The sequence below is a fragment of the Mirounga leonina genome, unplaced genomic scaffold, assembly GCF_011800145.1.
Source record: "Mirounga leonina isolate KUSES-001 unplaced genomic scaffold, KU_Mleo_1.0 Mir_154, whole genome shotgun sequence".
In the NCBI taxonomy this organism is placed as follows: Eukaryota; Metazoa; Chordata; class Mammalia; order Carnivora; family Phocidae; genus Mirounga; species Mirounga leonina.
Window position 1 is genome coordinate 24,895,587 of NW_023270389.1, and position 19,956 is coordinate 24,915,542.

The following is a 19,956-nucleotide window of genomic DNA, read 5'->3' on the forward strand; positions in this document are numbered from 1 at the left end:
CACCCACATCCCCCTCAGGCTTCTCCCTCCCCGATTCCCATGGCCACCACTTGGGTTCACACCCTCATCCTCCTGCCACATGATGACCTCCCACTACGCTACCCCCTGCAGCCCTCTCCTCCAGCCCCCCCCCTCTTCGCATCACTGTTAGGCCCCTGCGCTGGGGAAATCTTTCTCATCTCCGAATCCAACTGTCCTTGCAGAGCTTAGCATCCCCAGCAGCTCGCCCTACCCTTCAGGTGATTCCCAGCCTCAGTCTGGGCCTCTGAGGCCCTTGGCACAGGTCCCGCCTCCCTGCCTCCCCGTCTCCCCGCCTCCCCTCCTTGCCTCTGCCCAGGGTTCCTGCCCCTTGTGTACCTGGTGAATGCAGCCGCCGCCCCCACACATCACCCCCAGACACAAAACTTTGTAGGTTCTCCTCGGGACCATGACAGCGCCATTCGTCCTTGGAGGCTCAGAGCATCGCAGAGGGCTGGGCACGCAGTGTCTAAATACGTAACAAATAACTGATGGAATAAATGTGTAGCAAACAACTGAGTTGAATGAAGCCAGAAATCAAGGAGCTGAGAGACAGCAGTAACATTGAGAGTAACCTTTACAATGCCCCCTCTTCCTTGGCTTCCGTCTACAGCCTGTGGCTGGCACAAAGCATCAGATTCAGGAAATCAGCAGTATTTCAAATCCCCTCGCTTAGGGATCGGGTCCCCTCTCCCTTTGCAGCAGGCTCTGACGGGAGGAATAGGTCAGGATCGGGCTTTTCATAAGCTGTGGGGGACAGCCAGCCTATTAATCCAGGCTTGTGATAACAACCCCCAGCACCAGATTATGCTGGTGTCATTCGGGGCCAAGAGAAATGCTGGCTCCTGCCTTCCCTTACCAAGGGTCAGGAGCTGGTGACCGGCTCAAGAATGTGCTTTGTTTGGGGTTTACATTCCAGGAGCAGCTTGGGAGGCCAAGGGCTCAGGTTGCCAGTGGGAGCCAGACACGGGGCAGGGAGGTGGCACCGGGCAGACCTTCCCCCCTCCTCCCTCCTGGGCGCACCTCCTATGCCCCGCCCTGCCTGGTCCTCTCCGGACCACCCTCACAAGTGCAGGGGGGCGGCTGTGGACGCAGGGCGAGGAGGAAGAACACACTCAGCCCCTTCAAGGGAGCAGCATTTAAGTGGAGTATGGAGTACTAAGCTCTGAGCCACCACCATAAATGCCCCGCTGCTGGGGAGCCTTTAACAGTTTACAAAGAGCTTCTGTGTTCAGGGTCTCTTTTGACCAATCACAAACTGAGATGTAGGGAAACTGAATCACCTGCCCCAGGTCATGTGGCCAACCTGGGAGAGAGCCAGGTGTAGAACTCCATCCTCTGACTGCCTTTCTGGGGCTCATGTACCCCTTGCCTCATGGACATCGACAGCCTCTGTACCCCAGGATCCAACCTAACTAAGGCCCTGACTTCACAGGCTTAGTGAAGGATCAATAAAATAGTGGGGGAGCAGCAGAGGCAGAGGGAGAAGCAGAGCCCCCCAATGTGGGGCTCGATCCCACGACCCTGGGATCATGACCTAAGCCAAAGGCAGCCGCTTAACTGACTGAGCCACCCAGGCGCCCCTTATTTTTATTTCTTATGTCCCATTTCAGCCCATCACCCTCTCCGATGGCTAAGGCAATAGCACAGCAGAATTAGTCAGTGGAAAGTACCTGGTGACTGGGTGCCCAGATGAATCCCATGAAAACTTTCACCCCAGTCCTAAGCATAGGTGCCCCCGCTCCCGCCTGCAAACCCCACAGCCATGGGAGTTACACAGGCTCAGAGACTGAGAAAAGGACACAGGAATGAGGGGCAGCAAAAGAGAAAGATCTTTTCGTTTTGCCATCAACAACAGGGTAAGAGGACCCTTTCCAAAACCCCACCTAGAAGCCCCGCACTAAATCTACACAAACAGCCACCCACTCCACCTCCCAACCCTCAAGAATATCCTTGTTCTGCTAGCAAACCAGCGCTGAGAGTCATTCACGGCCCCTTCCTCTTCTCTCCCCAAGTCAGGCTCCTCTCTCCCTTCCCCAGCACAGAGCTCTAACCTTGGGCAGTCTCAATGCTTATCTTAACAGTCCTGTGTCCCAGATCAGATCCGCTGTAGCTCAGGGAGTCTGATAAGCCCCTTGGTGTCACAGCGCACGCCCACGCATGTGGGTCTCTGCCAGAATTGGGGGGAGGGGATTGAGAGTACCAGAGCTCAGCAAAACCCCAAGCAGACATAGGAAATCATCAATCTGACCACTTCACTTCTTGTTTCATCCCACAGAAAGCCCACAAGGCAGTCATGAGGCACATTTCAGGTCGAGTAAACTATGACATCGAGAGGCATAGTTTATTTGAGACTCTGGGCAAATCAAGTATCCCCTCTAAGCTGAAGTATGAGGGCTAAGAGACCTGTTTCTGAAGCCAGATGGCCTGGGCTCCCGTCTGGCTCCACTACTTGCCAGGTTTATGACACTACAGTTCTTGAATTTCTCTGTGTCTCAGTTTCCTCATCTGTGCAATGGGGATAATCATATGCCGGCACCCACGTCCTAGAGTTGTGTCGAGGATGGAATTCATGAACCTGAGCCTGGGTTGTAGATTCCTGAGCCAAAACAGCATTCCACTCTGGGGCTGGGAAAGGGAATGGAGCCTGAATGTCTTGTAGTGATGGAATCACCTGCCAGGTGGGCAAAAGAATGGGAGTGACAGAGATTTCCAATTTGTCCTTTCTTAGATGTGGCAAAGGAGTCCCAGAAGAGTTGAAATGAAACTCAGAGTTGGTTTATCCAAATCTCTTTTTAAAGACGAGGGAACTTTCCCAGGAGAGAAAGTCCTTGGCCATGACCCAAGTGGGTATGTTGGTGGTTAAAAGAGGAGCTGGAACCCAGGACCTCTGACTCTTCATCTGCCTGAGCTCTCCCTGCCGCCCCAGGCAGGAGACAGGCAAGCTTTCTGTTTTGGGGAGAAGAGGTAGGGTCATGTCCCTCCCAGGCCTAACCTGTGAATAAGATTCAATTTCCCATTGTAATCGAGAGCGTTTCCGTGTTTGCTGCACACGATTCCCCCAAATTCCTGGTAAGGCTTACAGAATTTAGATTGTAAGCATCTCATTAGTTCCAGCTTGTATTTCCGGAGCCCATTTGGGTGCCACAAAGCAATACAATCCTTAGGAGCTCGAGCTGTGATGTTGGACCCATGGGGTTAGCCTCTTAGCTCTGTTACTCCCAGTCAGGGCTGGGTGGTCTTGGACAGGACACTGTATCTAAGACAGTTAGAACCAGGGCTGGCTCGATAAATGTTAGATATTATTATACTTATTGTTGTCATTGCTCAGTACATATTTGTTGAATGAATGAATGAATGAATGAATGAATGAATGAATGAATGAATGAACGAATGGAGTGATTGGCTCATTGAAGGAATAATTACCTAAGCAAAGCTTGTGGTCACAGCTTTGGGCATCCCATATAACTTGCTAGGCTTGAGTTGGTCAGTAGAGAGCAGCATTGAGTCAGGCATCCTAACTTGCCAGCCACTTCCAGAATTTAAAACCCTCTCTTTGGACTCCCACCTCCTAAACTTGGAGGGCCACTTCTAACTCATAGGTTCCTATCCAGACAATTCCACCAGCTCCTGAGAGGGGAAGGGCAGCACCTTCAAGGCTATATTGTCCACCACCTGGGGGTGGACTGAGAGCTGTAACCCATCCTCAGGGCTCCGGGGAAAGGGAATATAATTGTTGGGGTCTCAGGCTGGAAGGGCCCTCCAGCCTGCAGCAGCCCTTTTCCCAAAGAAAAGAAAGATGGGGCTCAGGCATCAATACTGAGGTAAATCCCGAGGTAGGAGATGCTCTAGGGCCTGGGAGTCTCCCTAAAGTTGATCAGATCCAGAGAGGGCTTGGCTGGCCCTTCTCTACTCTCCTACCTGCCCCCCAACCCCTCACACACACACTCAGCATCGCCTCCCCTCACCCACCTCCACCCCATCCCTGAAGGCCTTTCCTCATACTTCTCCCTCTAAGGTCCTCCGTCAAACCCCTGAGCCAGAGCAGGACCCGTCCTTTCAGCCTCACATGGCACCTTGTACTTCTCTTGAGGCCCTTCCTACTTTCTGCCTTGGGTTATATGATAAATTGTGTATTTATCTTATTTCCCTTGCTAAACTGTATCCTTCCTGAGAGCAGAGAGCTAATTCTTGGTCACCCCTCAAGGCTCATCTTAGATGTATTTCTTTTTCAGAAGAAATGCTTTACCCCTCACCCCCCAACATATGGCTTTGGTGTCTCTCACCTGCCCTCCCACCAACACCCTGCATTCCATGCCCCACGACAGTCCTTCCTCTGAGCCACATTAACATCTGTTTTTACTAGTCTAGACCCACACAGACACGCATGCACACAGGTTGTGAAGTGTGTAGGGACTGGGGCAGATGCTTGTTTCTCACTGCTTGCCTGATGTGGCCCAAAGAATGGTTATCCCCAGAGCCCTTCCCACAGCGATCAGTGATGGGACATGGGGGTGGGGGTGCCAGGCTTCCCCTTCCCAGGAGGGGATGGTGGGGCAGGCAGGATTAACATGGCCTAGCTCAGCCCAGCTTTCCAGCCACATCCGAGCACATGACCCAGGAATGTCCTGAAATCTGCAGCAGCCGAGGCCCCAGATATAATCAGATTCCCTGTCAGGGAATTCTCACTCTGTTGCGACAGACCAGGTCTCCCTGTAAGGAATTTGAGAGTTGAGTTTCAGCAGTGAACCACATTTCCGAGTCACAAGCTGTTCCAGCTCTGAGTCTGTGCCTCCGCCTGTCTCTGTGGACAGACAGCAGCTTGGTCCACTCATCACTACTGTCTCGTAGTCCCTTGGGGGCCACCAGGGCGCACCTGGCTGGAACAGCACAGATTTCTTTTCTCTGGGCTCTTTGATCATGCATGGCTTGCCCCCTAAATGAGGATTCACATTCCAGTCAAAGGAAGCTGAAGTGGGGTAGGGAAGGCCCAGGAGGCGCAGGAGATCAACCCCCCAAGGCAGCCAGGGCCCGTTCAGGTGGTGATGGAGGGAAATCAATCATCTGGAGATGCTTTCACTTTAATCTTTGAATTCCATTGCACATGCGTTCCTTTGGTTCATAAGCATCTACCAAGCACCTTCTTTCGTGCCTAACATTGCACTAGCGGTATTGAGGATATCTGGAAGAATTGATAGGAGTCTAGGGGCGCCTGGGTGGCTCAGTCAGTTAAGCAGCTGCCTTCGGCTCGGGTCATGGTCCCGCGGTCCTGGGATCGAGTCCCGCATCGGGCTCCCTGCTCGGCAGGGAGCCTGCTTCTCCCTCTCCCTCTGCCTGCCTCTCTGCCTGCTTGTGCTCTCTATCTCTCTGGCAAATAAATAAATAAAATCTTAAAAAAAAAAAGAATTGATAGGAGTCTAGATTAAGCTTAAAATGGAATCTTAGGCTCATCCATATAATTCTTTCATCTTATTTATGAAGAGGTGTTGATTCATCTGGCTAATTGTCTCCCATCCTTCAGGTCTCAGCTTAAGAGGCCCTGTCTGCTGGAAGCTTCCCCTGACCAACCTTCTCCTATTAAGGCTAAGGGCTCCCTCCTGTTATACACCCCAAGGGCATTCTGTTCTCCCATCTTGAGCACATCTTCCTCTGTCCAGGATTTGCTTGTTTATTTCTCACTAGACTGAGACTTCTCTAAGGGCAGAGACCATGTCCATCTTGTCACCATCATGTATATCCAGAGGCCCAGCACCTAGCAGGCACCACTATGTATAGAATGAGTAAGTGATTGGTAAAAGGCCACAGAACTGGTTGGTGTCAGCAGGACTAGAGCTCAGGGCCCTGTGCTTGCTCTAATACTACCCATACTTCCTCTTAAGAATCCTAATCTATCTGGATGGCCCTAGCTAGCTGGGCCCCCAGGATGGATGCAGATCTCAGGGGAGAAAGGAAACAGCAGGTCAGGGGGACTGTTACCTGGGCCTCATTCTATTTTGGCAGATGACTCAGAGCAAGAAGGGAGGCTGGTAGAGGGAAGAATACCAAATTGGCTACCTCCTGCGGATTTGGGGAAGGGAGGTTGGTTTTTTACCTAAGTGGATCCTCTCCTGCTACAAAGGAAGCATTCTCCATCCCTAACTCACACTAGAAAGGATCAAAGAATCAGTAGAAGTAGGAAAGTGGGCAGACACTAAATACGAAATCCAGTCACTGGGGATGTAGTCCTTCTTGATCTTCAGCATGCCCTGAATACACAGCTGGAGACACAGCCTCCTGGGGGGGCGGGGGGTCTGAATCCCAGCTCTGCCAGTTTCTCTATATGGCTATGTGGCTTTTGGCAAAATAAGACCCACTTCAAAAAATTGGGTTAGCAAGAAGACTCAAGGGGAAATGGCTCTTTCTCCCTATTACACTTAGAGGAAGGAGAACCTATGGATATTCTCATTTCATTCTAAATGACACTCAGAATGGGGATTCTAGATGACACTCAGAATGGGGATTCTAGACCCAGTGCTCTAGGCCTTAAATACCAAGCCAAATCTCATGACTTAAAACCAGTCCTCCTGGCTCCAAAATCAGAGAGGAAAACTTTTGAGTGGGCCGCTATATACAGATTTAGGGAACAGAAGTTAAATAATAAGAGTGTAAAGCATTTTTTAAAAAAATATTTTATTTATTTGACAGAGACACAGTGAGAAAGGGAACACAAGCAGGGGGAGTGGGAGAGGGAGAAGCAGGCTCCCCGCTGAGCAGGGAGCCCAATGCGGGGCTCGATCCCAGGACCCTGGGATCATGACCTGAGCCGAAGGCAGATGCTTAACTTAACGACTGAGTCACCCAGGCACCCCCAGTGTAAAGCATTTTTAAATGAATGAATATTTCCCTTTGCCTTGCTCCACCTCCTTCCAACACTTCATAAATTCCTCTACCTCTTGAGGGAGCCACTCAACCCTACAAGGCTTCTTTGATGAAGAGGTAAGAACTTTCCAGAACCACATTTCTGGGATCCAGTGAAGGTTTAACTAACTGAAGACAGGTGAACTCAGAACCCCTGGAACAGCTCTCCACTAGCCCTCCCACTTCACTGGGGTCTGCCTCCATCCCACTCCATTCCCCCTTTCCCCCTTATGGTCTGAAAGAAGCGGTCAAGTGACTTCACAGATTTTGGCTTGAGAGATGCAAATTAGTCAGGATGGAGAAAATACTTCGGTGACCTCTAGTACTGTCCGATTGCCCCTCGATAACAGAGAAAACAGTCCAGTAGAATGACAACAGGTGGCTCTAACCAGGACAGAGTGCCGCTCAGAGGCAAGAGCAGTTCCAGACCCCGGTAGCACCGACCAGCCAAGCAGCCTCCTCTGGTGTCTCCTATTCCCCGAGCCTGTCCCTCTGGGGCCCAGGTGGGCGGGGCTCCTTTGACACCTTTCCCAGACTCGGCTGGCGTGGGGGGTGGGGGAATCGGGGCCGGAGGCCCGGGCGAGCCAATGCGGGCGGCCCTGCCGGCGAGCAGACCAATGGGCGCGTGGGGGCGTGGCCAGGGCCTCGGGCTCCGAGCGTTTATAACAACTTGGAACGCGGCGACTTGCCGCGCGCTGTTGTGCGGCTGCGGGTTCCCCGCGCGGGTGCGGGTCGTGTACCCCCGGCTCTAGCTCTGCTCTCCCCGCGCAGCCGGCTCCCCCTCCGCCCTCGCCCGCCTCCTGCCCGCCATGGAGCCTTTGGCTTTCCCCCGGCGCCCCGGCCCAGCTCCCTCGGCCGCCCCCGCCCTGACCGCCGAGCTTGCCCGGCCGCTGACCGACGGGCTCATCAAGTCGCCCAAGCCCCAGATGAAGAAGCAGGCGGTGAAGCGGCACCACCACAAGCACAACCTGCGCCACCGCTACGAGTTCCTCGAGACCCTGGGCAAGGGCACCTACGGGAAGGTGAAGAAGGCGCGGGAGAGCTCGGGGCGCTTGGTGAGTGCGATTCCCTCTCGCCGCGCTGCTCGGGGCGGGGCGGGCGCGGGGCGGGCGCGGGGCTTGGCCGCGGACGGTGAGGGATGCAGGCCGCGCCGGGGGCTAGTGCCGTCCTCGGTGGAGTGGCCCGCATTCAGTCTTCGCGCGCGCGCGCGCGTGCGGGGGGGGGGCCGGGGGGGGCGGGCATTGGACCTGAGAACCCCAACACTAGCCAGCATGCGATGACTGCCCAGTTGGTGAGGCGGACGGCTGGTGCAGGGTGCATAAAAGATGCATAGTGTCCTGTCTTGAGAAGACTCCCTACAGAAGATGAGACTTAGGTTGAATTTTGCTTGGAGCGTACTATCCGAAAGAGTGGAATGGGAAGAGGAAGTAGAAGGTGCCTGATCTTAGTATGAGTTTAGTAAATGAGCGTGTGCTTGGATGAATGTGTGAGGTCCAGTTCCTCAACTCAGTTCTTATTATCTGGCAGCCCAGCCTACATGGGGATCTGCACTGGGGTGGGATGGGGTGGAGATGGGCTTGACACTTAGGTCGTTTCTGGCTCTAAAATTGACTCCAAGTTTCATTAGGATGGGTTTTTTATTCTGGGAAATGTGAAACCAGGCTCTGGTGCAAAGTCTACTGTGTCCCAGGATACCTTTGGGTTTTCAGCCTTTTCAGAAAGATGTCCAGTTAATGTGGGGTCAGAGGACACAGGTAGTAGTAGTAGTGATAGTAGTAGTAATCTGTGAGAACTCGAGCAATTTATTTTATCATTATACTCGGTTTCACCTTCTACAAAACTGAAAAAAAAAAAAAAACCCCAAAAACCACAGCCTCCCTCCCAAGCTGCTATGAAGATTGAATGAGCTACAAATGTGAATTTAATTGATCCTGATACACAGAAGCTGCAGTAAGAACCCATATTTATATCTGGAAAGGCAAATCCTGAAAGGGTAGCGAGTTTGCCAAAAGTTAGTTAACAAACATGTGTTTAACTTGCATAGGAATCACCTGGGGTGCTTCTTTTGAAATACTTATTCTCTGGTTCCACATCCAGAGGATTTTATTCCAAAGTCTAGGATGGGGCCAGATAACCTGCATTTTTTTTTTAAAGATTTTATTTATTTATTTGACAGAGAGATAGCGAGAGTAGGAACACAAGCATGGGGAGTGGGAGAGGGAGAAGCAGACTTCCTGCCGAGCAGGGAGCTCCATGCGGAGCTCGATCCCAGGACCCCAGGATCATGACCTGAGCTGAAGGCAGACACTTAACGACTGAGCCACCCAGGTGCCCCCTGCATTTTTTTTTTAAAGATTTTATTTATTTATTTGAAAGAGAGAGAGTGAGAGAGCACAAGCAGGGGGAGCAGCAGAGGGAGAGGGAGAAGCAGGCTCCCCACTGAGCAGGGAGCCAGATGCCATGTGGGGCTCCATCCCAGGACCCTGGGATCATGATCTGAGCCAAAGGCAGACGCTTAACCAACTGAGCCACCCAGGAGCACCCCCCCCCCCACCTACATTTTAACAAGCTTTTTAGGGCAGGTGGTCTAGGGACTGTTTTGCAAAATTCCGTTGGGTGCTGGTTATGAGACGTGCATGTGTATTTGTGTGTCCATGGTTTACCCTATGGGCTGTGGGACCGGTGGCCTTCCCAGATTGTTTGCTTTCGCAGTCAGTAACTGGTTTGAAATTCAAGAAGTCATTTCATTGGTGAAGGAGAGTGGGTGCTGGAGAAAGGGAGTGGATTATGGCCTCATCAATAGGGCCGAGTATGTTTTTCCTGCTAAGGCCTGGCACTGTCCCCAGTTGCCTGCTGCCAGGTTACAGCTATTGGGCAATCGTGTACTTCCTGGCTTTCCTTTCTTTCTCTTTCTCTAAAGTGTGAGGGCCCAGTGAGGCTCCAGGCTTGAGACCACTGGGCTCAGGCTTTGTCAGGGGCTTAGCTGCAAAATAGCATGTGCCTCTTGCTGGAGGACAGACTGGGTTGGGGGGCTGGGGTGGCCCAGGAACTGGGAAATTGAGATTGAAGTTGAGATCCCATCAGACTCTTGACCTGGAGCACTGTGTGTGTGTGTGTGTGTGTGTGTGAGAGAGAGAGAGAGAGAGAGAGAGAGAGAGAGAGAGATCTCATTGATTCTGGAATGAGATAAACCAGCTTTCAGTTTTCAAACCTCAGTGGCTGTAGGCAGGGATTCCAGCTCTTATTACATCAGAACAGAGAGAATTCAGAAGGTACTCCCTGGCCTCCTGCCTCTCACTGTGTGCAGGGAGCTAAGGTCAGTAGGCATGGGGCCACCCTGATCCACAGACCACCCTGTATTTCTGCAGGGAACTTGCTCAGGGTCTCCGTCCTGCTTGGAGAGTAGCTGCCTGGGGGCTAATGGTTTCTCAGTTCTGGAGAGGACTCCTCTTCCTCACCCCACCCCCACTCCGGCCTCTTCACTGTCCTCCTTTAAGAGAGGCTGACCTGGTGCCTCAGGATCTCCTGTGAGGGAGAGGGACATGAAAATGGCCCATGACATCCCTCAAAATGAACTGAGGTTGTTGGTGGGGGCTAGATTCAGAGGAAAGCCTGCTGGCTGGCTCCCATCCCAATATTCTCTCTACCTGTCTAGCATTTTTCCCTTTCCCAGCCTACCTAGATGAGATTATCAGGGGCCAGATGGGACTGCCCAAAGGGAGGGGCAAGTGGGCAGGACTAATGGCTACTCCAGGAGGGCATCAAAGGAAAAACAAATATTTGCTCTGGATCTTCTCATCTCTGAGTACATTCCTGGTATCCAAATGACATTTCCTCCTGTGACTCTCCCAGCTCCCCTGACTGCCCCTCCCCGCAAAAGAAAAACACCTGCTGGGGTCCCTGGAATGGTAGAATCCACCAAAGCCTTTGGGATGATCTGCATGGCTGTCTTCTCTCCAAGGGGTGCCATGAGGAACATTAGGGGACTCCAAGTGGCTAGTGATCTGGGACAGGGATGCTTCTGTGTCTTATATATGTTGGACTGCTGCATGGGATGTCAAAACGTTTGAAAATGACCCAGATGGTCTGACCCCTGCATTGACAGATGGGGAAACTGAGGCCCAGAGAGAGGATGGGACTTGTCCTGTGGCTGGTTAGTGGCATGTCTGCAACGCAGGCTCCTGACTTGACCACCCCAGGCCATGGATGACCAATACTGAGTCTTGGACGGGGAGTTGGCCTTGAGCTGAGCCCGGGCTTGCCTCTGTGTGCTTTGTCATTCCAACAGTGAGCACAAGCCGCCTTTCCCAGAGCTCCAGGCAGTGCTGAGGGTGGGAAGAGTCACTGGGAATGAACTCCCACCCCTACATGTGCTGACTATGTTGAGGGATCCTGGATGAGTGAACTACACGACATTCCTGGGTTTGACCTCGTCAAGGAGGCTGTGTAGCTCAGAGTCAGACTGTAGGTGTTCCAGTTCAGACTCTCTTGCTTACCAGCCCTGTGACCTCTGTGTATCTCCGTTTCCTCCTCTGTCAGTGAAGGAATCGGACCGCAGAGTGGGCGTTGTAATACTTCCTACCTCGTGGGGTTCTCAGAGGATGACGTAAGATCATATCTGTAAAGTGCTCAGCATAGGAGCTCACACACACAGCGTTTATCCCAGCAAGGCTAGTTTTGACTCTCTCCTGGGGTACCCATCCTGGGTCTGTGCTGCCCTGAGCAAGAGAATGGGTTGTGCTGTGCTTCTCTAAGCCAAACCGCTTTGGTCTTTGCTTTGTTCAAAGTCCTAGTCTCTCCTTCGGCCCCTGCTCCAGAGAAGGGCTCCGCCTGGCTGGCCACCAAAGTCCTCTTCTGCGTGACGCTGCCCTCCCAGCCCTGACTACACCTGCCTGCTCAGCAGCAGGGAGGGAGGCTCCGGCTGTAGGCGACTCTTGTCCTTGGGCTGTGGCCAAACCACACAAGAGGGCCGGGCAGGGAAGCGCCTTGCCCAGCAACCTGGCAGAGTGGGCAGAGGGTGGCAAGGAGGGGGCGGGCACAACATGGGGCTTAGGGGAGGTGGCTCAGGCTCCCCTCATTCCCGGAGCCCATTCCTGCTCCCTGCCTGAGTCTCTGGCAGCCTTGGTGGGATGGTGAGCCACCCCCAGACCCATTCCCACTCTGCCCAGGCTAGCCCAGGCCAGCCTAACCTCTCCTCCGTTATCTAAATGGGTCATCTTCCAGCTCCTTGCCCTGCCTTCCAGACGGCAGGTGCTCCGTGAAAGGCCAGAGAGGAGTCAAGGATCTTGGCTCCAACTCCTGGTGTTAGCTATGACCGGAGATGCCCAGCTTGCACCCTGTCTCCTGGGACCTGAAACCAGCACCTCTAGATCTTCTTTTTCTAAGACCTGATCTGAGTTCCTGCAGGGGAGGAAGCATCTAACCAATTGAGCCCCCAACACCCATCTCCCCGGTGTGTTTGTGGATCTCTAAGAGGGATGGGGTGCCTGGTGGTACTGCACGGCCTGGCCCAAGGCAGGGGGTGAGCCCTTCCCTTCTCCAAGGGTGGGAGGCAGGGAGCCCGAGGCAGGGCAAGGCACCTGCAAGGAACTTTCGTCTTCTGAGATGGCAGCTTCTGCAGGCAACACCGTTCCATCCTGATTGTGCATTGGTGTGTCAGGAAAACTTGGCAGTCAGTGGACCTTTCTGGACTTTAGCGTTTGCCATTTGCAAAAGGGGATGGGGGATTAGTCCTGCTGTCTTTGCAAAATGGGCCAGCATCCATAGGACTTTTGCCCCAGCAGGTTAACACGGACATAGCACAGGGTCTCCGAACAAGCCCATTCCAACAATCCTTGGCCAGCACCTTCCTGGCGGAGTAGCCAGTGACCCACTTCTGAAGATGCTCAGCAGAAAATGCTAGAGTTTGAAAGGGAGCTTAGAGGTCCTGATGTACACATTCATGAATGGTTCCTTTCTTTCTGGCCTTTGCCCAAACCTTTCTCTCTGCCTATAATGCCCTATATGCCCCTTCCCAGCCTACCCCCTTTGGCTTAAAGATCTAAGATGAAGTTTTCTCCCAGAGGTGGTTTTCCCTGCTCCCCCAGGCAAAGAAAGCTCTCATCAGCACTCCTGGAGTCCCTGGGCGGGCAGGGACCACAACTGTCCTATTCATTACAGTAGATTTAGTTGCCAGTTCTCCCACGGGACTGAAGGCCTTGGTGCAGGGACTATCCATTTTTTGTCTAAGTCTCCAACACCTAGCATAGCACCAGGCACATAGTAGGTGTTCAGCAGATGTTTGAAGAATAAATACCCTTCCATTTTTCAGATGAGGACATTAAAACTAGCCACACCAGTTAACCACATCATTTCAGTGGCTTGTCTTGAGTTGCATGGTTCCATAGGGACCAATAAGAATCAGATACCTGGGCTCTTGACCCCCCCCCCCCACTCCACTGACCTGGCATTCACACTTATATTATCACATAATTGTTGCACCTGGATGTCCCGCCCCACTGAGTAGGGTGGCCATATAACATATCACCTTAACGCGGGTACTTTTACTTTGGAGAGTAAAAGGGGTTCTATTTTTTTTAAATTAGGGTGAGCTTTTTTTTTTTAAAGATTTTATTTATTTTAGAGATAGAGAGTGAGAGAGCACAAGAGTCGGGGGAGGGACAGAGGGAGAGGGAGAGAGAATCTCAGGCAGACTCCCTGTGAGCACAGAGCTGAAGACGGGGCTCCATCTCACAACCTGGTGATCATGACCTGAGTCGGAATCAAGAATTGGACTCTAAATGAACTGAGCCACCCTGGCGCCCCTAAAAGGGCTCTATTAATAATTATACCAGGATGAACCAGGATTGTCTCTAGGCATGTGGCCTTCCTACCTCTGGGAGATCCACTCAGCAATTGTTCTTGGCTCTGGTTAGTATATTTTAATTCTTTGAGAATGGATGCTCAACTAAATTACATATGAGAACAAAGGTCTCTCAAATTCATCCTGTAACTGAAGTTGGTTCCACCCATACATGGGAAGAAGGGCAGAAAATCTTATCTGGGTGTTCATCCTGTCAGTCAGGGGATCAGCCCAGTGACTTAGCCAATAACTACTTATTTGTGATTTGTGTTCACCAGTAAACCGTTGTTGAATGCTTTCTGTATGCTGAGCACATTCTAGGCCTGAGCTGTTTCTATATCTCCTTTACTATGACAGACTAGCCAGCAGATGGTACGGGGCCTGTCCTGTGGGGCAGGAATAGGTTGGGAACAGTGGCCCAGGCCCCCCAGGGCAGTGACACATCGTTCTTCTTGTATGTCACCTGCTTGGAGACTAGTGGAGGACTGATGACATTACTTGTTTCCTTCATAGGAAGTGCCAGCCAGCTGTGGTCTCCTAGGACCTAATGTGGATAACTTGAGGTGGGGAGGCTGTCCAGGTGGAGGAGGCGCCTTGACCTAGCCCCCTGAGGCCAGAACATGAGCTAGCAGGAAGATGGAGCCGTTCACTGAGGATTAACAATCCTCACGTGGAATCATAGGCTTCATAGTTGAAAGAAATGGATCTCAGGGTTCAACATTTATACTCTCTACAGACCCAGGGACTCCTAGCCCTGCTCGGATCCTCTTTTTTGGAACCTCATTTCTTTTAGGACTCGTCTTTGTGAGACCTCTCCCCCTAAGCCTGTGATGATTCATCTCCTTGCTGTATAGGCTTGTGTGTATACAGTTGTAACATGCCTAGTTTTTGCATATATGTGCATCTTAAGCCCTAACTATTTCTGTTTCATTATCTAGATATGTGATTTATATATGGCCTTTTTTTTTTTTTTTTACTACGTATTAACACAATGTTTATGGCCCTTTATCTGAAGAGCTCATAGGACTTTATCTATTGTCTGATTTTTAAAACAAAGAATTTTAGAAAAGAACGAGTCCATAAAATCCCCCCCTCAGGGAGAGAAAGGGGTGTGGAGAGAGGGGTGCGCAGGATTGATGCTGCAAGTTGAATCCTCCTCGTTGCAGGAGGATTCAAGCCCCTTCCTCCGCATCCCCATCCCCCTGTCCGATTCTACGCCCGGGATTTTTCTGCTTAGCTCATCAGGGTGGTTTGGAGCGCAAGGGCAGGGGGCGGGGGCAGTCGGTGAAGAAAGCCCCTGAGGGGCGCCCCGTCCCGCGCCGTCCCCTGCAGCTGCACCGTGGGCCTCTCCCGCGTCTTGGGGAGGAGGCTCCATGGTGACAGGTCCCTCCCGCTGCCATTGTCCTCCCTGACCTGCTCCGGGAGAGCACAAGAGCTGGGCCTCCCCTCTTTCAAGGATGCAGCTCCAGGGGAGGAGCGGGGCGGAGGGCACGCCATCCCTGGGCCGTTGCCGGGGCGACCGGGCTGGCCATTGTGCGCGGCTCCCCTTACGGGATTAAGGCTGTTCCGCATTCTTGTCCGATGGGGAGCGCAGGCCTGCTCGGCGCGGTCCCCGGTCCCCGCCAGCCGGAAGCCATTGTCCGCCTCCAGAGCCTTGTGAAAGGGGGGATTAGAGGCCCCTCCCCTGGAGCTGTGGTTTCCTTTCTCCCCCGTCTCCTTCTGAACCTTGAGGGGAGGCAAACCCTCCTGGGGCTTTGAATGCGAAGCAGTTTCCCTCAGTCTGGGCCTTCAGATTTTGTCACAAGGCGGCCGCCTCCCCTGAAGAGGACGTCTTGAGTTTACCATTCGTGTCCTTGGACGGGACTCGTCAGGAACTGACCGGCCCTGTGGCACCCCACCTGGCCCCCCGCCCAGCACCTCGGGGCCCCCCCCACCCCGCATTTGTAGGGCTGGTCCCCGGCCTCAGAGCGGGAAAGCACCTTTCGCGGCCTCCCTCGGCCTGTTGTTGCACAGAAAAGGCAACGGAGGCTCTGCGAGCGGGTGGGACTTGCTCCTAGGGACAGTGACCCCAGGCCCCCTGACTGTCCCCCAGGCCGCGTTTTCCGCAGGCGGGGAAGGCTTCTTGTCACTCTCCTCTTTCTGCCCCCGTGGCTGCTCAGTGGGACAGGGCAGAGAAAGCAGGGGCTCCTCGGGCTCCTCGGGCTCTAAGAGTTCTGCTTCCTGGCCTGGCATCTTGGCACTTCTTTCATTTCCTGTTGCCTCACCCCACCCTTCCTGAACCCACCGCACTTGCCAGCCCCCGGGCTAGATCCTTATATGGTATTTGCACCTTTGCTGAGAAGACAGCAAAGCCCAGGGGACGCTCACTGTCTGGTTGGTTGTTTGTTGCTAGGAGAGGGACATTCCTTACCGAGACTGAGGGGACTGGTGTGGGGTTTTTTTTCATATATTTTTTTGTGGTTAAAAATATATATAACATATAATTTACCATTTTAAGCATTTTAAAGGTACAATTCAGTGACCTATTAGGTACATTCACAATGTTATGCAAACATCCGCACTACCCATTTCCAGGATCTTTTCATCACCCCACACAGAAGCTCTGTACCCATGAAACAATAGCACCCCCCACCTCCATCCACCCCCACCACCACCCTGGGAATCGCTGTTCTACTTTCTGCACCATGCTTTTGCCTATTCTGGTTACCTCCTATACGGAAAATCCGACAGGGGCACCTGGGTGGCTCAGGTCATGATCCCAGGGGGCTCCCTGGTCAGCGGGGAGTCTGCTTCTCCCTCTGCCCTTCCCGCTCGCTCGTTGTGCTCCCCTCCTTCTCTCTCTCTCTCTCTCTCTCTTTCTAATAAATAAATAAATAAAATCTTTAGGAAAAAAGAATCGTCCGGGGGGTGGGAGGATGGGTTAGCCTGGTGATGGGTATTGAGGAGGGCACATTCTGCATGGAGCACTGGGTGTTATGCACAAACAATGAATCATGGAACACTTCATCTAAAACTAATGATGTAATGTATGGGGATTAACATAAGAATAAAAAATTAAAAAAAAAAAAAAGAATCGTCCATCTGTACTTGTGTGTCTGGCTTCTTTCACTTAGCATAATGTTTTCAAAGTTCATTCCTGTTTGTGCCGGTTAGTCACTGCCCGACCTTGAGCAGGTCTTTTAACCTCCCCGGGTCCCAGTTTTCTCCCCTACCAGTGAGGGCGATGGAACTTTCTGGGCCTACCTCTCAGGACGGCTGGAAGGGGCCCATGTGTTAGTAACAATGTGACAGATGCTCGTTCAGCGCCTCCTGTGTGCCCAGCACCATGTGTGGTGTCAGGGATCCAGGGCTGAGCAAAACCAGGCCAACCCTTGTCCTCGTGGTGTCGTATATGGTACGTTTGCTTTGTAAGTCATAAAGCATTGGCCGTATAAATGCAGGTTGTACCTTCCTTGTTCATCTGTGGACTCTGAATAAGGTCACCGGCCCGTGCTCCTTCCTGCCGTGTGGACTGCGCCTAACCCAGGTGCTCCAGAGAAGGTGCTCTCCAGCCTCTCTGTCACCTACCCTGGGGCGGGGTGGAATGGTTTCTCTGGGTGCACGACACCGAGGACGTCGTAACAGCTGCAGGCAGCCAGGGTCAGAGCTCCCAGGGTATCCTTAGGGCAGCCTTTACCTGCCAGACCTTTCTCCTCAGTCTCCTGCATTCTCTGTTCCCAGGTGGCCATCAAGTCCATCCGGAAAGACAAAATCAAAGACGAGAAAGACCTGATGCACATTCGGCGAGAGATTGAGATCATGTCGTCACTCAACCACCCCCACATCATTGCCATCCATGAAGGTACAGAGGCAGGGCATTCGAAGCTGTGTGTGTGTGTGTGTTTGCGCACGCGCGCGCACGCAGTCAGAACAGAGAACACAAAGAAGTGAAAAAGACACAGGCTTTAGAGTTGGACAAAAGGTGGATTTGAAACCCAGCTGTAGGACTTCGGGCAACTAATTTAATTAGGCTCTGGGTAGGGCCTCAGTTCCTCGTTTGTAAAACGGGACAATCCCACCTACATCACAGGGGAGCTGCAAAGATCAAATTAAATGTCACTGAGTATTCACTCATGGGAGGAACTCAACGGACTGTAGGCTTTCTTGTTGTCATTGTTAGGTTTCCCATAATGGAACACTACCTCCCCAACCCAGTGAGATCCTTAGCATTCTGGGGGAGGCTGGAACACACATAGACCTGTACCTGTCTCAGGTGCGTGGAGGTTATTCTTCACCCGTCCCAAGAGCCAGGCCTCCTACAGTCTGACCTGGACTCTGAATCATTCCTGCCATGGGGCTGGCTCCCACCTTTCCTCATCTTTCTTAGCCTCCTCTTGCTCTGACATCAGTGTTGGCTTTCCACCCCATCTGCTCTGTTCCCTGTGACCCAGACAACCAAGTGAGCAAGAGAGGGTGACAAGGGAAAGAGGGGGAGCATGCTCCCACACATGCCTGTCTGCTTCCAGCCTTTACATAATATCAGTTAGATGGAAAACCAGGGGTAGCAGTAGCAGCAAGAGGGAGGGAAGGAGGCCTGTGGCTTTGACCTCCATCTGAATATTCCTGGTGGGAAGTCAGGGAGAAGTCTTTCCTTGGTTCTGTCCATAGGAAGACTAAGGGCGTGTCCACTTAGCCACACGGAGCCCAGGCAAGTGGCTGAGAAGGCTAATTATGGCTCTCTGTATTTCCCCCAGGGAAGAGTGGGTAGATGACAGAGTATTGGTTAAGCCAGCTTGAGCTTGGTGATTGGGCAGAGAGAGAGAGAAAGTGTGAATTCTCCCCTACACCCATACCTCCAGCTACATCTGGGAACTGAGTCTTGAAGCTTAGGATGTGGATTCTCCTGCCCCTCAGATTCCACGATTGTAGGGAGGGGTGTCCCCAGCCTGCCATAGTCTTCAGGAGATACGGACTCGGGGGAAGCTCCAGTTTTAGGAACATAGCAGCTCTCCAGAATGTACCCTGGCTAGCTCTTGACCTCCAGTTTCACGGCACAAAGGTTGCATGCACCCCTACAGACATCTGGAGGACCACGGGAGTAGGGTCTCACCTGGGTACCTCCCAGGAGACGGGGCCACCATGTGTCAGGACCACTTGCCCGTGTGGGAGAGGAAAAGAGCACAGTTCTCCCAGCCATGTATCCAATCGCCTGGCACCCGGGATTCCTCGGGCAGAAGCCTCCTCTCTCTGCTCCTTCCCCCAGGCTAGACAGCAGTAGTTCTGGGGCTGGCTCAGCAAGCCAGACTCCTAGGACTCGTTTGACACAGAGATGTAACGTCACAGACATACATGCTCTGACCACACCTAGCCAGTTTGATGAACCAGTCCTTCCCTTCACTTCTAGGCAGCTCGAGCTAGGACAAAGCCTGAGTGGCACATGAGCTGGGATGGGCTCATTGCCAGGAAGTCAAAGATGCTGAGGGTACAAGATCTCTAGCTCAGTCTTCCATGGTACTGTAGAGTTTACAAACCACATTCATGTACCTTTGTCCCTCTTCGGATCCTTGAGGCAAACATTATTATGGGCATTCTTTTTCAGGTTTACGCACGAGGATGCTGATCATAAATATAACAGTAGGCACCATTTATCGTGTGCTTGCTTATATGTCAGACCCCATGCCGGCTTGCTCAGCCAGCCCCAGAGCTATCCCTGACTTCTCTCTATGTCTTCCCCAGCCCTGTGAGGTTACCATTATATCCCACTCTTCAGATGGGGAAATTGAGGCACACTGGTTGGATAATTTGCCAAGGTCGCCCGGCTAGTCAGTGATGGGGCCAGGATGCAAACCCCAAACCTGAATTCTTACTGATGTATCTGGATGAGATTTGCCCACCATCCCAAGGTACAAAGTACCAGATTCTGAGCCAGAGGACTTGACTTAGTCTCATCCCTTGATGTCCTTGCTTTCCTGGGAATCTGCAGGCTGGTTTTAAGAATCCTCAAAAGCCTGGGGTGCCTGGGGGGCTCAGTAGGTTAAAGGTCGGACTCTTGATTTTGGTTCAGGTCATGATCTCAGGGCCATGGGATCGAGTCCCGTGTCAGGCTCTGCGCTCAGCACGGAGTCTGCTTGTCCCTCTCCCTCTGCTCCTCCCCTTGCTCTTGCTCTTTCTTAGATAGATAGATAGATAGATAGATAGATAGATAGATAGATAGATAGATA

General features: G+C 52.4%; 1 protein-coding gene across 1 annotated transcript in view; it reads left to right on the forward strand.

Annotated features, from left to right (window-relative positions):
- The first annotated feature begins 7,724 nt into the window (after nucleotides 1–7,724).
- Nucleotides 7,725–19,956, forward strand: part of NUAK2 (NUAK family kinase 2) — an 18,590-nt gene continuing 6,358 nt past the window's right edge. The window contains exons 1-2 of the mRNA XM_035010217.1: nucleotides 7,725–7,970; nucleotides 17,477–17,597. Of these exons, the coding sequence (XP_034866108.1) occupies nucleotides 7,725–7,970; nucleotides 17,477–17,597 (367 nt within the window). The remainder of the gene's footprint in view (nucleotides 7,971–17,476; nucleotides 17,598–19,956) is intronic.